The sequence below is a fragment of the Myxine glutinosa genome, chromosome 7 (assembly GCF_964187855.1).
Source record: "Myxine glutinosa chromosome 7, kmMyxGlut1.1, whole genome shotgun sequence".
NCBI classification, from domain to species: domain Eukaryota; kingdom Metazoa; phylum Chordata; class Myxini; order Myxiniformes; family Myxinidae; genus Myxine; species Myxine glutinosa.
This window is the reverse complement of record NC_136267.1, coordinates 42,096,482-42,114,630: the sequence shown is the minus strand read 5'-3', so window position 1 is coordinate 42,114,630 and position 18,149 is coordinate 42,096,482. Positions and strand designations below refer to the sequence as shown.

Below are 18,149 nucleotides of genomic sequence, written 5' to 3'. Positions count from 1 at the left end.
TCTATTTCCTCAGCCATCCACTGGAAGAGGTTCAGCCTCCTGAACGTCTAGGCCTCACAATCAGCCATGACAATTCCTGGGCAGGCCACATCGCAAAGCTGACCTCCAAAGCCAGACACAGACTGGTCATCCTCCATCGATCCAAGTCTTTCTTTGGAAAATCAGAGCTACCGGTACTCACGATCTACAAGAGCTTTGTCCGTAGGTCAATGGTCTGCTCCTCACTGGTGTTTGGGCTGGTGCCCTAACATCACATCTGTCTCTCTTGGATTCTGTGAAATCTAAAGCTCTCAAAAATATCTCCTGTGATGAGGCCAAAGCACAGAGTCTGTTGCTTTCGCATCACAAACATGTCGGTTGTCTGCCTCTTCTCCACCATTGCTCCCTCGTTCTTCCAATGCACCTCAGCAAATCCAGGATGCCCTTGTTCTTCCAGTACCACTCTCTTGGTTAAACTTTCAAAATGTAGGTTGACTGCACATATCAACTATTTTATTCCTCACTTCTGCTACATATAGAACCACCTTCCGGAGGCTGTTCTGTCTCGGTCTTCCCTATAAGGATTCAAGCAATCAGTTCACCACCGCCTCGTGCCATCCCCAATTCTGATCCATGATCTTTATTACCCCCATGATGAACTTTTCCCAACTCCACCATCTCATTTACTCATTTCAGTTTCCTTCCCTCCTCCCTCTCCTCTTTCCTATTTGTTCATTCCCTTGATGTTCGTCCCGCTGTCAGTTCTACCTTGCTTTTCCATGAGCCCTGCACCTGTAATGAAAAAGGGGGAAAAGCCTCCGTCGGTCAATATCTGCCCTTTAATTCCTCTATTTACACAGATTTTATTTTATTTATTTTGCAAATTATATTTTTACTCTCGTAGTTTGTTCTATCAGATGAAAGTTCACCTGGACAAAACCCTAACCTTGAACTGTTTACACACCATCTGTTGTGCATTCAGCATCATCTCGTATCCCGTGGTCCGCACACCTTTCCACTGCCTACACACACCTTTCAAGTCTCCTTACCTCTCGTTATGCGCGCACCCTTTCAATTTCTCACACTACTATACATGCACATCCCACATCAGGCTTTGTGAATTCCCTCCACGGGGCATTTGTGCCAGCCCATCACAAAGAGCCATAAACCCTTTTGGAGTTTTTCCTTTTCCTTCATTCCAGCTTCGTAATTAGATCTTCCATTTTATGATACACATATAATCTCAGAATTACAGTAAGTGCCAGCGCTCTGTCACGAGAATACTAACACTGCCCTGGCTTCCCGTCCTTTGGGTGAACAATCTTGATCCAGAAATCTCTTTTTATATATATTTTAAAGGGCACCGTCTGAGCCTCCATTCTAGGAGCTCTTCTGATCGCACGAATTTTCAGCCACGTTTCTTCGATCACAATTGTCAAAAGTATCCCACCAAAGAACGGAGCTTGAGAAAAGCTAGAGGAAATGTAATTGGAGCGTCGTAAACATTTGTGCGGTAATTTCGGGTTGAAGTTCGATCCCATTTCGCATGTGACCGTTTTCACAGTTACGAGCTCCATCGGAAGGACCCCGGCCTAGCTCACAAGTCGAAGACTAGAGTAAGGAATTAAATATGTTGCACAAGGACTACATCGAAAATTCTTCTCCTGATGTCAGAATGATCAATGTGCCGCACTCTGTGTAAAACATCGGTGCCGCCGATATCGTCACTCCGCAAGGTTCCGATGCGCGTGATTTGCCATTGACCTTTCCGCATTCGGTCGTGGCAGGAATCTGGAATTTAATCAGAGTATTGGTGATAACTCACCTACTCTCCACAAAAGGCACCGTGGGATCTTTAACGTCGACCATCGACTAGTGCTGGCAGGTCCTCCGGCTTAACGCTCTTCCGATTGAAGAAGCACGCGAGCATTGCTCTGTATGCGAAACACCAGGTGGACAGTTTATAGCTGGCCTGGGATTCGAACCAAGGCTAGATGGCACAAACGCAAGTGCATATACCTCTGAAAAAGATATAATAATATGAGTATTTAATAATGAGTAGCAATATGAATAATAATTTTCATCCGATTGACCTGAAATTTTAAGAATCTGCATATTGGGTCAATGAATTGGTTCACCAATCAAAAGCTAGAAGCTGATTGTTTTTTCAGATGAAAAGGTCAAAGGTCAAAGTTGCGTAAAATCACCAATTTTCACCTTATTGACATAAATTTAAAGAATTTGCATATTGGGTCACATAATTGGTTCACCAATCAAAAGGGAGGAGTCGATTGTGTTTTTTAGAAGAAATGGGGTAAAAGCTACAAACCGATTACTTTTTAGATCAAAAGGTCAAGGTTGCGTAAAAATACAAATTTTCATCCGATTGACCTGAAGTTTTAAGAATTTGCATATTGCGTCACAGAATTGATTCACCAATCAAAAACTAGAAGCTGATTTTTTTGTTACATCGAAAGCTCAAATGTCAAGGCTGCATAAAATCATCAATTTTCCTTTTTTAAAATTTTTACTGTTTTCGTTATTTTGAGCATACGGAAGAAGAAGAAGACGTCTCAATACAAGCGGATTTACATATGGGCTTTGCATTTTCAGATGCTTTCTAGTACCCTTTAAAATTGGCTTGATCTGCAAACGTCGGTCCGATTGACACGAAATATTTACCATCGGAACGTTTCCTCCTGTATAATTTTTTAATGATAATTATGACGGATATAATTTTTTAATGAAATTTTTTTTGACGTCATGGGCCACGTGGTTGGGTGCCATCTTGGAAAAACCGAAAATCTTTTCACCTCCATCTCCGAAACCGCTCCATGGAATAAAAAAAATTAAAGGTGACTCATTGTAAAGTACTCCCCATGGAGAATAACATGTTAATGATGATGGCGTAGGTGCCTTCATTATGACATCATAAATCGACAAGTAGAATGCTTGATCCGATCAGTATAAAAAAATTTGAGCGTGATCTACGGATAAATTGTTTGAGAAAAAAAATCCTTGATGATGTCATCGGTCACGTGGTTATGCAGCCATATTTATTTAGGCTTAGCCTGTAGGGCAATGCCCTCTGGAACAGCGTTTATCTGTCCGCCCGTGTAAGTATGTACGTACGTATGTATGTCCCTCACAAAGATCTACCAATCAAAGCCTCAGGATCTGGTCACATGACAGGTGGACAGAAAATCCACCACTCAGCAGATCCAAGTCTGGCTACGGCCGTTGTTAGACTATCGGTCTTGGTTTGTTAAGTATTTACATTGCTGCAAAGGTTGCTTGACTGGGATGTAAACGAATTGAATTAACTGATGGTATTGGAAACATTTTGGCGTACAAGATGGTCAATATGTGTTGTTAAGGCGTGGAAGAAAATCACGTTCTCTGGTCGGTTTGTTCTGTTCATGTGTTATCAATAAAAGCATGTCAACAAATAATGCATTACATATATATGTCTGTTTGTTCCTTATACATTTCCAAACCCCTGGGCCTATTCCCCCAAACTTGCTGTACAACTTTATTTGCATTCGCAGAGATTTGCATCAAGCCTGCACAACATCTTAGTGCTCCCAAATCGCTACCTCTTCCAACTACCTAACCAATTCAATTTTAAAACTCTTCACTGACGCTACTGTCACTACCCCTGCAGGAAGAACATTCCATGCATTCACTACTCTGAGTGAAAGACCATGGCCTTCATACCATCTTATCTCTCCTCTACTTTTTTCTTTGTTTTTGTATACTAAGTCGAGGCTCGTTTCAGAGCTAACACATAGAACGTATAATAAAGTGAGCGGGTGACAAGAGGGGGAGAGAGAGGGAAGCACAACAACAGTGGAGAACATGAACATCGGGAGATCTGTGGAAGGGAGAGGGATGAGGTGCGGTACATGGGATAAACAAACGGACACTACTAGGACATTCAGGAAAGAAAAACGGAATTTGAAGGAGGTGCATTTGTGGTGGATTAATGAGGGTGCAAAAGATCGAGGTTTTCGATGAAGATAAGAGGTGGTTGTGAACAGCTGTTTTGAAGACCTGGAGGGAGGAGTGGGATTGAAGAGAGTGTGGGAGTTTGTTCCAGAAGCGGGAGAAAAGAGGAATGAAAGAGTGAAGGTGAGCAGAGAGTCTTGATTTTGGCAGTTTAACCATAAGAGGGTTGCTGGCAGATCTTGTGCGACCTGAAGGAATATTTGGGGGACAGAGCACAGAGAGAGCTCGGGAAGCTTGGCCGGAGAGGAGTCGGTAGAAGACAGAAAGACCACCAACCTGCCTGCGGTGAGAGAGTGAAAGGCCCTCAGAATCAGCTTCATCACAGGAGATTCCAATGATTCTAAAAGCTTTGGTTTATACAATAAGAAGCCGAGCTCGGTGTGAGGCAGGTGCACCAGCCCAGAGGGGAGAGCAGTATTCCATCAAGCTGCGGATGAAAGCTCTGTATGTAGTAAGAAACTCAGTAGTGCCAAGGAGGGACTTTGCACGATGGAGGATGCCCAGTCGACGACTGGCTTTGGAGGCCAATCTGGAAATATGGCTTTCCCAGGAAAGATCATGGCAGATAGTGAGACCCAAAAGCTTGAGTGACAGAACTTCTTCGAGAGGATTGTTGAGAAAGTAGATGGGAGGGTTGTCCAGTCGGTATTTTGTCAGGATTGAAAGACATGTTCCACTTGTTTGACCAGTTTGTGATTTTATCCAGGTCTGTAGAGAGTGAAGAGGCTGCTGCTTGCCGATCTGAGGGTTGAAATATGAAGCGGCAGAGGATGGAGTCAACAGCAACAAAAAAGAGAGGATTTTCCAGAGAGACCATTAATGAAGAGCAGAAAAAGCACAGGGCCCGTCTGGGGCAGGTCACTGCCTTGAGGAACTCCAGCCTGGACAGGAAGAGGAGATGAGAGCATTCCATTTAGAGCCAGACGATGACTACGACAGGAGTTGAAGTCCACAAGCCATGTGTGGAGATTTCCATGGATACTATAGGAGGAGAGTTTGGTGAGCAGGGCGCGGTGCTTGGCCGTCTTTGCCCTTAAACTATGCCCACTTGTCCTGTCGGTGTCTGTTGTGCTGAAAAATGATTCTGCACTTACTTTGTCTCAACCCTCCATTATCGTAAGCATCTCTATCAGATCCACTCAACCACCTTCTTTCGAATGTATAATGTTGTTTTGCCTTCAACCCAGGATCCTAGGCCCAGGATCAATCTAGTTCATGTGTGCTTGACCCTCGTCATGGTAGTTATGTCCTTCCTCAGATGTTAAAAACTGTACACAATATTCCAGATGAGGCCTAACTAAATTATTTCACCGAGTTAACACTACCTCCCTCTTACTACCACCCTATAGTCGTCTTCAGTGGTGATGATAAGGTTAAGTAGATGAAGTGAGAGATTGAATAAATGTTGTGTTGATAGTGTACAGGCATGATAGGCCAAATGGCCTCCATGTCCAAATTCCTTGTACATCCCTGTAAAAGGGATGATATTATCTCTGCCACTAAAGGTGGGCAAAGGTTATGTTTTCACCATGTCTGTCTGTTTATCTTTGTTGTAATTCCTCCACCTTTGGTGGTGGCGTTAACTTACCTACTCCGAGACAGTTTATTTGTCTGTGTGTCTGTGTGTCTGTGAGCAGGATATCTCAAAAAGTTGTGCACGGATTTGGACGAAACTTGGACAGATTGGGTGTGTACCAAGGACGAATTGATTCGATTTTTGTGAAGATCCGGATCCGAGAGTTTTTAAAATATTCTAAGTGATTCTTCACGATTGAGATATGGGGCCAAAAACGATATATAGCTTGCTATTTCAAAACGTTCTGGATGGGTTATGGGAAAACTTGGTGGATGTGTTGGGTAGGTGTTAAGAACAATCCGATTAGATTTTGGTTAAGTTCTGAATCCAGATCCGGCCTATCAGTGGGTTACAAAACATAAACTGTTTAGCCAGGTATGCACTCTACCGAGTGCCGTTCTGATTCATTTCTGTTTTGACACCAGCTCAATATCTTGTATTCTTCTGCTTTCACTCTCCCCACACCAAAGCTTCTTTACTATTGCTTCACGCGTTGTTTATCATGTTAGCTTTAGAGTTACCACACTTTCAATCATCTTATTCGTAAATCTCATGAATTTTTTTCCTATTGTCCTCGAAATGTTATTAAAATTAATTAATTCAATATATATATATATAATTTTTTTTTTGTTAGTAAGTGGGTGGTAGTAAGAGGGTCCTCGAAATGTTATTAAAATTAATTCATTTAATATATATATATGTATATATATATATATATATATATATATATATATATAAATTTTATCTATATATTTTTCCTGAAGTTTGAAGAGGGATTTCAGTAAGGTGGGGGTGGTTAGAGAGTGGAGAGAGTTGGCTGAGGACAGAGGGGAGTGGTGGAGTATCGTGGTCAAGGCAGGGCACAATCTTGGTCCCATTGGACCTCACCCCTTATAAAGGGAATCCTTTTTCATAAATGCACTAATTTGATTCCGTTTACTTGCCTATTTTATTCTAATCCGATTTTCTTTTTCTTGAAAAAGTAAACTGGACTGTCGTTGGCATTCTCTGGTTCTTTAAAAGGTTCTGTTGCTTAAATGGTCAAAATCTTGGTGATCACACTACCATCAGCTGATGACTGTCTCTTGAACGTTTTTCTTTCTTTTTTTTTTTCTTCTTTTTTTTTCTTTTAGTTTTTCTTTTCTTTTTTTAAGTATTATTCGATCACCTGGACAAAACCCTTCTTTCAAGTCCCCAATTATTTCCACCTTCTTGTGGAATCGGCCCGGGTAATCTTTTGGCCCAAGTCACACGAACCATCTGGGCAGGTGTGACGCTTGGCTCTACAGGTGGCAGGAATTTGTAATTTGTTCAGGATGCCAGTGATAACTCAGCTACTTTGCGAAAAAACACCGTAGGATCTTTTACATCCACCAACTAGTGTGAGCAGACCGGACACCCAGCTTACATCCATCCGAGGGATAAAGCACGACCATTTTGTAATGCAAGTGGCTGCAAATCACCAATTTGGAAGTTTACACTCAGGTCACCAATGTAACCCAGATTCGACAACTCACATAAGTACACTATCTCTGCACCATCCTGTCAGACGTGTGACTATTCCAGTGTTTATGCACATTTTCTAATAGCTTATCTCCATTCCTCTCTCTTCTCTTTTGTTTATCTCCAGACATTATATTATATCTCTGTAGACAAAATATATGACTAGATTTCAATCATTCTGTCCCTAAATAAGATTATAACACTAATCTTTCCACACGGGTTTATATTGATTGATTGGAGATACAAAGGTGTAAGTTAGAGTTTGGTATCACCCGTATTCACATATGCACAACTGCTTGATTATGCCTGTTTGAAACAATTGTTTTGGCGAAAATAATTATTTATTTACTTATTAATTTTTTTTAAAGAATTTACAGAATTTTTTTAACGTTTTTTTAATTTTGTAAATATTTAAAGGGTAAAATAATCCTCCAGATGTGTTTGCTCAGCTTTAAATTTGGCTGTTGGCTTGGTGTGCTCAATCATGTATCCATTTTGTCTTGCTAGTGAAGGTATTGCATTCAAAACCTCTGCACAAGCTTTTTGTGTTTCATATCCTTTGAAAACCTGCATGAATGAATGAAACCTGCATGAGTTTTCCAAAAGCTTTTGGAGGGAAAAATAGTTGATGGGGAAGTGGTGGAGAGAGGGCGATTCAATGGTACTGGATCATAGAAACCTGTCTTGGACTGGCTGATGGGTGTTCCTTTTTTCGTTCTTCCGTGTTACTGGCTAATTCACTCAAGGGTGCTAATTACATGCATGAATTGTCAATTCATTTTTGCTGGCATATCATACTTCTCCGATATCTTGGAATGCCTTTAACTGGCATTCTAATTCCTTTTTTTTCTATTCCTTTGCAATTTTCAGCCAAAGCATGTGTTTGACCACGATTAATGCGACGGAGCTCTTCCAGCTTTAAAGCTGACTCTTGGCTTGGTTTGCATTAGTCTTCTCGAAACCATTTCATTTTGCTGACGTTGGTGTTGATCTAAACTTGAACAAACCTGTGCAAGCATACTATGCAGCCCTTTTATTCGAGGGTTCATAGTATTAGCCTGCGGTCTCTCCAATTTCCTCTTCCTGTGCTCTCCGCTCCTCTGTTGTGATGGGATGCAAATTGAATCTGCATGAGCAGGAGCAGCACTCAAATGAAATGTTTTGAGCTGTGAGCAAAACACCCAGGCGAATGGCAAAGGAAAAAAAGAAAGATGAATAATTAGTATAGGAGCTGTGTCAATTTGAGTAAATTGCCTCTCGCTCTTTTCCATGCAGACGGGGCTTTCGTACCACATGCTTGTTGTGATTATGCATGAGACGTGTATACATTGTAAAAAAATGACTAAGAAAGATGGCAAAAAACCTTGGATCCCTGAGATGCCTGTCTGCTTATTTAACCATGTTGTATGCAGTCATTGATGCAACTCTGTGATAACTCCTGCGGTGATTATATGTGTGTGCATATGCATATATATATTAGGTTGGAGAACCAGATTACAGATACCATTATTAGTAACTCACAACCGCAACCAGGTCGACTCCATATGATGAGTGGATACCAGAGATAACGTTACCGTGTGGCAGGCGGTGCTTATCGCTCCCAGCAAGGTGCAGCAGCAGCTGTATGGGACACCTTGCTGGCGGTTCTCCACTGATGATATGAAGGTCGCATAGTGACTGATATATATATATATATATATGTATATATATATATATGTGTGTGTGTGTGTGTGTGTTTGTTTGTTGGTCCGATATTGGTATCGGTAACCGGGACATGCCAGTGGAGGCAATTTTTCGGTAATCAGCATCGGCCAGTTGGGGTCGGTGTGAGTGCCAATTACTGATTACAGTACTGTTCTGTGTACAACCCAAAAACCTTGAGTAGCCTTCACCCTTGTTTAGCGTGAATTTAAAAAAAAAAAAAACATTCAATTACTGTTTTTTATTAAATTATAAATTAAATCAAAAAAACATTGTTCTTTAAAAAACAACATTCAATTAGAGGAGTTTGAAGATGTGAAAAAAAGAAAAGAACCGCCTTTAGAGGCCTTTGCACCTTTCCTTTTTTTGGGCACCGTGGTTTGGCTTCCGGATGAAGTTTGAAGATGTGCATAAACATTATTCTTTATAAATAGATGGCAATCGTCTTGTGACAGGCAGAAAAAAATTTGGCTCGGTGATTTGGAAAATATGTTCATACAGCAAACAGCTCGGAAATTGGGTGTTATCAAATTTACTTGAAATTTATTTGCTTTGCAAGCTCACAAAGAGAAACAACATAACATTTTGAAAGCACACCCAATTCATATAAATGATCCAGTTGCTTTAGAAACAGCTGCAAGGACAAAGGAAAATGCGGTCGCTCGTACACTCCTGAGGTTAAAAGCTAAAACCTACTGCTCCTACTTTCTGGCAGAGTACGTCTTGACGTCATACATTCCAGATGTACCCACTCAAGTGCATCAAAGCGGCAGTTAATTTTATTTTTTCACATTTCAAAGGTGGGCCGACTGTATTCTGGGCCCCAGAGCAAAAGGGGCACAACATTTATAACACTGAGTCAATGGTCGATCGATTTACTTACTGCATGAAGGATTGTTCAGAATGGAATCCTTTTGTAACCCCAGTACGTACTGTATTCTGTAAAAAAAAAAAAATTGTTTTTCGCACGACAAGACAAGTATGAAACACTTAATTTTATATAAGTCAATAGCTTATTGAATGAGCACACGGTAACTCATCATGCCTTTTAAAATGACAGGATGCTGTGTCGTTCGATGCACCAATCGATAATTTTTTTTTTTTTTTTTGGATACAAGATCGAGGCTCATGTAAGAGCTAACATTAATGACAAAAAAAAACGGACACATAAGACATAATAAAGGGAGCGGGAGACAAGATGGGGGGAGAGAGAGAGAGAGAGACGGGTTTGGGACACAAGATTTTGAGGCAAACACAGAGTTGAGGCATTCAGCTTTTTCACGTGCGGAATCATCTGTGTAGCCGTTTGAGGTAAGGGAGGGGATGGAGGGCGAACAAACACCAGAAATGGATTTGACCAGACGCCACCAGGATTTGGAGGAAGGAGACAGGTTTGAGAGTTCAGTCTTGAGAACGGAGAGATATTGTTTCCTGGCTCTCCTGAGGGTGGACACACACTTGTTCCGAGCTTTGTGAAAGGAAATGAGATTGCCTTCAGTTGGATTAGCCTTCCAAGAGGCAAAGGCAAGTTGTTTCAGGGCAACTGCCTCACCACAAGATTCAGTGTACCATGGACGGGAGGAAGGGTATGACAACTGAAGATGAGATGGCATAAATCTGTGCTTGAGAGAGAGCAGTTTGCTTTGGAAGAATTCCCAGGAAGAATTGATGTCAGAGGCAGTTGGATATGGGAGACCAGTCCAGATGATTGATGGCTGCTTGAACACCGTGCCAGTCGACCTGAGTGAAGTGCCAGACTCGTCAGCGCTGAAGAGGCTCTCTGAGAATGGCCAGAGAGATGTCCACTTTAACAAGCACATGATCAGAAGAACCGATTGGAGCAGAAGAAGAGCAGCACACATTTGCAGGGAAGTTTGTCATAACCAAGTCTAAAAGAGAAGATGCTCCGTTGACTGAGATCCGGGTCGGGAAATTGACAGATTTTTTCAGTCCCAGTGAGTCACAGAAGTCCTTTGCTGAGGTGCCATGACTGGTGAGAGAGGTACCCACACCCAGCCAGCTGGCATGATGGCAGGTGAAATCACCACATATGAGGAAGAGAGAGTTGGGATGAGTAGATAGAAGTTGGTCCATATTATCAGACAGCAAGATGTAAATGGAGTCATCACTGTTTGGTGGACGGTACAACACACATATGAACAAAGTGAAGGGGAAGCCATAGCCAGAGGTACTCCCGGGGGTGGAGGAGGGAGTAACCAGGGAATATTAAGGAATCGGAGACATCTTGAAGGAGGAAAGTTTCTGTTAAGCAGATCAAGTCTGTTTTGTCAGAAGCAACCTGAATGGAGAGATCAATCAGATTTGAGCGAAGGCCCCGGATGTTAGAGGTCCATACCGTTAAGGAAGAGGAAGGGGGAGCATCGGATACAGGACAGGAGAGGGGTAGGGTAAGATGAGGAAGAGTAGGAGCAGGTAGGGAGAGCTGTTGATGGTGTGTCAGAGATTTCAGAAGAGCTAGGAGAAAGGGAAGGATAAGGAGGACAAAAGGTTTGATGGTGATTGGATAAGGCACAGTGAGGTGTTGCTTGAGGGGGGGGGGGGGGGGCAGAGCGAGGAAGAAGGTTGGAGGAGATGGAGGTACGAGTTAGAAGGAAGAGGAAGAGGGAGAGGAAGTTAGAAGGGAGGAAGCGGGGAGGACGCGTTGAGGAGGAGGGGTGAGAGGGGAGAATTGGAGAAAAAAGGAGGGTGGGGGAGATATGAAGGGGAGCGGTGAAGGGGAAGTTTTGAAATTGACGGGTTAGGGGGGAATTTAGGAGGGGAGGGGTGAGGGGAGAGTTTGGGAGGGGAGTTTAGGAGGGGAGTGTGAGGGGGCGTTTAGGAGGGGATGGGTGAGGGGGTGTTTAGGAGGGGAGGGGCAAGGGGGGAGATTTGAAAGGGATGCGTGAGGGGGGAGTTTAGGAGGGGAAGGATGAGTTTGGATTTCAGAAAGTGTTGGACGATTCATGGAAAACGAAAATTTATTGCAAAATGAGTTTCTTGTGATTTTCAAATCAGAGATCCATTTGAAAACGTTGGAGGAGGGGTGGAATGCAGGTGAGTTTCGGGAATGTAGGAAGGAAGAACTGTAATATATTTAATTTTTATTTGAAATGAAGTGATTTGGTGAGCAAATAAAAAACAACCTTTTAAAGAAGAAGAAGAAGAAGAAAAGTGTGTTATAATATACAACAGAATACAACACATCAGGGGAAAGTTTAAACATTTTAAAACTAAACCGTGAAAACTATCGGGGGAAATTCCCTAAATGAGGGCGTGAAGGATTCCTAAGGGGGATTAAGGATTCCAGCATAGGTTCAGAAGCAGGAACAGAGGAATTGGAGATTAACAGCCGGGAGAGCAGAGAGTGAAGGAACAGGGAGGTGTATAAGCAAATGTGTTAGTATGGGAGGAGAGGCCTACTTTTTAAATTCTTCGTTAATATGTTTTTGTGAAGGTTAGGTGAAAGTGGATCAGAGGAAGAAGGATAAAGTTGAAGAAGTATGGTGCTCCTGCTTTACACCTAGCCGAGCTAGGTGTGAGGCAGAAGCACCAGCCCAGAGGCAAGAGCAGTACCCCATCAAGCTGTGGATGAAAGCTTTGTATGTGGTGAGAAGCTCAGATGTGCCAAGGAAGGACTTCGCATGATGGAGGATGCCCAGTCCTTGACTGGCTTTGGAGGCCAGCTTGGAAATGTGGCTTTCCTAGGAAAGATCATGGCAGATAGTGAGACCCAAAAGCTTGAGTGAAAGAGCTTCTTCAAGAGGATTGTTAAGAAAGTAAATGGGAGGGTTTTCCAGACAGTCTTTTCAAAGAGGTGAGAGTGTGAGATTTGTCAGGATTGAAAGACGACATGTTCCACGTGTTTGACCAGCTTGTAATGTTATCCAGGTCTGCAGAGAGTGAAGAGGTTGCATCTGAGGGATGAGAGATGGGGCGGCAGAGGGTGGAGTCATCAGCAAAAAGATAAATAGGATTTTCCAAAGTCGGAGAGATAATTGATGAAGATTAGAAGAAGCAAAGGACATACATACTTACATACATATATATATATATATATATATATATATATATATATATATATATATATATATATATATATATATATATATATATATATGGTCACAAGTGTGCCGCACTGACCGGTCCTCAATCGAGGTCCTCAGCATCATCCCGTTTCGGCCCTTCAACCTCGATACGGTCAGCTAAGGTGGGCCAGCAGGGGCACGTACACATCCACATGCAGCAACTACACCTGGATGATTACATACCCCCACCCCCAGCCAGTGCGAACGCAGACTACAACAACAACACCTCCACATCCAGAATCCACAGCACCAAACAAACATAGTGGAACACTCAAACACCCACCTTTATACCCTTCACCACTCACCAACAAAACACACCAGATCATTCATACACACCCATACACACACACACACACACATACATACACACACAACACCAACCAACCACCTACCCTTACAACATACACCACTCAACATACAAAAACACACACTCATGCAAAAATTAGTTCCTGCAAAAACACACACCCTCACCCACTCACTCATATACACAAAATAAGAAATAATAATCGTAACAAAAAAAACAAACAAAAAAAACAACCAACCTACACCGTTCGATGTGCCTCTATAAACTTCCTCCATATCCAAAATGAGCCTTTCAAGGCAACCTGGGCCACCTTGTCACACATCCTCCTTCTTTCTGTCCCACACACTCCCAGCCGAGCAATAAATCCAGAAAAGGAATTGCCAATATACCCTCTACACCCCACCTCAAATGACTGACACGAAACTCGCCAACCCTTCTCCCGGCACTCTGCCTCCAGCTCAGTGTACTTTCCTCTCTTCCTCTCGTGCACCTCCTCCATATTCTCTTCCCAAGGTGCCGACAATTCCCCTAAGATGACCTGTCTTGTTGCACCTGACCAAATGACAATGTCAGGCCGCAACCTTGTCACACAGATCTCCTCTGGGATATATATATATATATATAACTGTGAGAAATAGCAGAAACTCCACAGTACGAGCAGGGCGTCTCATTTGCATTAAATAAATAATCGGGAGATTAAATCAGACGTACACAATGAACCAACACAATGGTATGTATATATATGTATATATCAATACGCATACATTATATGACTTATTAGTCTTCTGATCTGAATCCCTGGCTCATGATGAAGGATGAGGAGAACGAAGCTTCACATCCGCTATACCACTTGTGTTGGTTCATTGTGTACTAATGTGCATGTCTACGAATGTCTCCATCCGGCAAGTGGTGTGTGTGTGTGTGTGTGTGTGTGTGTGTGTGTGTGTGTGTGTGTGTGTGTGTGTGTGTGTGTGTGTGTGTGTGTGTGTGTGTGTGTGTGTGTGTGTGTGTGTGTGTGTGTGTGTGTGTGTGTGTGTGTGTGTGTGTGTGTGTGTGTGTGTTACCTGTGCATGATTGACGGGCGGAATGTGTACAATTATGTTTATAGGGAGAAGTCACTGTGGAAAGGGAAGAAGCCCTCGCAGGAAGCAATGAATAAAGATGCTTGTTATCTCACAAAATAATTACTGAGAGTGCAACAAGGTAATATTTTTGTTTTATTCAGATGTTTATTCCAAAGCCAACACATGTTGATGAAATATAACCTTAATCAGACGATAGTGTTGCATTCTCCCTGCAAAAATCTCAATGAAGAGGTTGAAAAAAGCTTTTGCTTTGGCTTGAAGAAAAGCAGGCCAAAGGGTCTTGATTTTCATTATTCATAAAGGATTTTTGAGAGAGAGAGACAGAGAAACTGAGAGATTGAGACATTGTTCACCAGGATGGTGAAGAGGTCACACACTTGTGGTTGAGAGGTCCCGACTTGATTCCCGGGGTTGATTCCCGACCCGACTATAAACGGTCAGATTTGTGCTTCGGAGCCTGGGCATTTCCGCAATGTGTGCCATCCCCCAAATAGACATTAATCTGCGTGTTCTGTCTGTGCGTACCAAAGACACTGTGGAATAGTAAACCTCACAGTGTCTTTCCCGAAGAGTAGGCAAGTTATTTACGGTACACCAGATAAATTCCAAATTCCTGCCACCTTCATTGCAATGTCAGGCCTGGACAACCTGGCCGTGAAAAATTTGGACCAAAATCCTTCACAGTAGACCCCACAATTGGGAGGTGGAATGGTTGGAATCCATTTAAAAAAAGAATAGTAGTTTTGAAAGAGATGTCAGGAGGTAAGTGTGTGCGAGTGGAAATGCGCAGTCTTGGGTTGAGGAAGGAGACTGTGCCGAAGGCTGAAAGTGTATTTGGAAAGTGAAATTACAGGGGACGGACAAGTAGTACGTACAAAAGAGCAAAACATTTTGTGTATAATGCACCCTCTCACTACAAATTCCACTCTCGGTTCCCTTCAACCCACAGATTCCTCCACGCTTACCTGACACCGAGGCGTTTGAAGGTCAAGAGTCGGTTGCAGGCCTTCGACGTGCCGGGACAACCACTCGAGAAACAGTCGAGATGACCCTGGGCCAGACGCATACCAGTACCGACAACCCGGAGTCGCTGAGCGACTCCCTCTACGACAGTTTCTCCTCCACTACGAGCCAGCTCTCCAACGAACCATGATGCTCCAATCTCAACTTTCCCAAGTTTCATCTCCTGTTGTTGAAGCTCCTTGCACAGCACAACTTTCTGGAAATCTGTTGTCATCTCTGCAACATAATCCTCCATCACAGAGCTCCATGTTGAGAGAGAAGAACTGCGCCCAGGTGGAGGACATCTGTAACGCGTACGGTGCATGGATTGGTGAAAAGGCATCCGGACGAGATTCGATCAGTCCCGGCTTGTCCTAAGACCTCATGATGTACCTTTGCCGTGTTGTTGTACATTTTTCTTCAGGTTGCCTGCAGAAGATTTTTTTTTTTTTTCCAACGCCATCTCCCGACCGAATTTGCTGTACAAATGTGGTTTTCATATAGAATATGAAAAAGAAAATTCATTCAGGCCTCGGAAAAAAAATATTGCAATATATTTTGTACATAATGTACATCAGGAATGCTCTACTCAGACTATACTATATAAATTATGATTTGTTTTGCAGACAAATGGGTTACTTTTTGGGTATCGGACATATTGTTGGTTCAGGTTTTTCAAACCCTGCAGACATGTATCGGCACGAGCTTACATGAGAATCCATATGATGTATACCTTTTCAGGGTCTTGCGGTTTCCAGGGTTTCCTTAAAGTCAGCAGTATTCTCGAATATCTCTCCAAGCACTGAACCCAAAAACTACGTCCACCACAGAAACACTGGCTTCCAATGTATTTTTTTCTATTATAGTGCCGAATATTTATATCTACTTTTGTACAGTCTATTGTACAGCGACTATGTATTTTATCAAGTCGCACAACAGGCGGCTTTTCGTAAGGTGTGAGAGATCAGGTATTTCCAGGTTGTATATCAACCAACGTTCAGCGATGCTGGATTCTCCGTTTCGTCCCATCGAAGTGGAGAAACAATGTCACCTTGGCGTATTAATAAACAGTTTCGAGCCGACTCCGTTTTCATTACTGTTATTTAACGTACCCGACGTTCATTGAACATTCTTAGCATATGTTCACGCAATTGCAAAACATGAACACCCCCGCTAAGTTGGGTTTTTTCGATATTTTTTTTGATCTCGTCCCCTCCTTGCCGTTTCGGTCTGTAGTCTGTCCGTCGTCGGGTTGACATATCCATCGTGCTCGATTTTCCGCTCCGATACCCCTTGGCGGTCACACGCCGGGAGTCAGCGACGCTCCTCGCCCATCGCGCGTCATCGAAGCACCTGCAAAGCCGGCGCACCACTCGCACGTACACCTTGCACGCGATTGCCGCTTCGGTGCTTTTAAGGTGATTGGGTCTTCAACGGATGGAGTTGGACTGAGATTCTCTGAAATAAACATCTAATTACGAAAGTGTTAACGACTAATGGAGCTTCGAGGTGAACGTTAGTTTGGCACAGTGCAGGTAACTCACTTGGTTGGTGCTTTTGAGAGATCTATAGGTCTGGGTTCGATTCCCAACTCTAACACTCTAACTCTAAGTCTCTAACAATTTGGTTTCCCAACCCAATTGTTTTTTTTCGATGACCACCATCTCTTATCTTCCCCCATCCAAAACCTTGATCTTTTTTACCCCTGTTAATTCACCCCAGATCCACTTTTCTGAAATACTGGAAGTCCTAGCAGTGTCCATGTGTTTTTTATTTTGCTCTCCCAACTCCCACCCCCCTTCCCACGCCTCCTCCCCCCCCTCCCACGCCTCCTCCCCCCCCCTCCCACGCCTCCTCCCCCCCCCCCTCCCACGCCTCCTCCCCCCCCTCCCACGCCTCCTCCCCCCAAGCCCTCTCCCTCCCACAGATCTCCCGATGTCACTACTCTCAAATATTGTACTTGTGTGCTTCCCCCTCTCTCCCCATCTTGTCTCCCGCTCCCTTTATTTCGTCTTATGTGTCTGTTTCTTTTTTGTCATTAATGTTAGCTTAGCCTGGTGTCCTGGTGTTGGCTTAGCGGTTAGGGTGCCGGCTTCGAATCCCGGTCGATCGCTAAATTAACACCAAGGGGGTTGACTCAGCCTGTCATCCTTCCGAGGTCGGCAAATTGAGTACCAGCTTGCTGGGATGAATGATCCCGGTGTGTACCCCGGTTTAGAATAGGTACACCGTATCCCTGCGCATCGTAAGAGGCGACTAAGGGTTGGCGTCATGAAGGGCATCCGGCCATAAAAACATTGCCTCAAACAGGGAACCATGAGCTCATGGGGCCCGCAAGGCTAACCCCTGCTCTAGCGGGGAAAATGGCCTTAAAACGATCATTCATTCAATGTTAGCTCTTACACGAGCCTCGATCCTCTATCCAAAAAAAAAGAAGAAGCTGTATCCGTCATCCTCACTGTTGCTGTTTGTGGCCATTAACTCTTTCGACGAAGAGTCAGTGAATCGTAGCCGGCACCACACCCACGAACTCGCTTCCACACAGTCGATGAACCTATAGCTGGCACCACCCGCTATGGATGTGTGGTCGTGGCCGTGGGTGATGCCAGAGCATCAATACAAAGAGGAAACGCAGCGAGTTCAAGCTTCCGAAGATGCTCTGTTCAGCCTCAGCCCGCAAATGCTAACTTGGCGAAATATCCGCTCTGGCATTAAAATTGTTGATGTCGCCAATAACCGATCTTATTGTACTTTGTTTTAAGCAGAAGTTACCGCTGATTGCATTAGTGAAAATCGATGTCAGGGTGAAATTGAGCGAGCGCTGCGCGAAAAGGTGCCGCGGGTTTCGGGAACCCTGAAGATTCCACACCACCCAGCCCCGAGACTCGGCTCCGTGATACAGACAT

The 18,149-nt window shown here is 43.4% G+C and overlaps 1 protein-coding gene across 4 annotated transcripts in view; it reads left to right on the top strand.

Moving 5' to 3' along the window:
* LOC137431166 (uncharacterized) overlaps window positions 1-16,325 on the top strand; it is an 808,282-nt gene extending 791,957 nt beyond the window's left edge. For all 4 annotated transcript variants that reach the window (XM_078781584.1, XM_078781583.1, XM_078781585.1 and 1 more), the window contains one exon: window positions 15,191-16,325. In XM_078781584.1, coding sequence (XP_078637710.1) covers window positions 15,191-15,394 — 204 coding nt within the window. In that variant the 3' untranslated portion in view covers window positions 15,395-16,325. The remainder of the gene's footprint in view (window positions 1-15,190) is intronic.
* The last annotated feature ends 1,824 nt before the right edge of the window (window positions 16,326-18,149 follow it).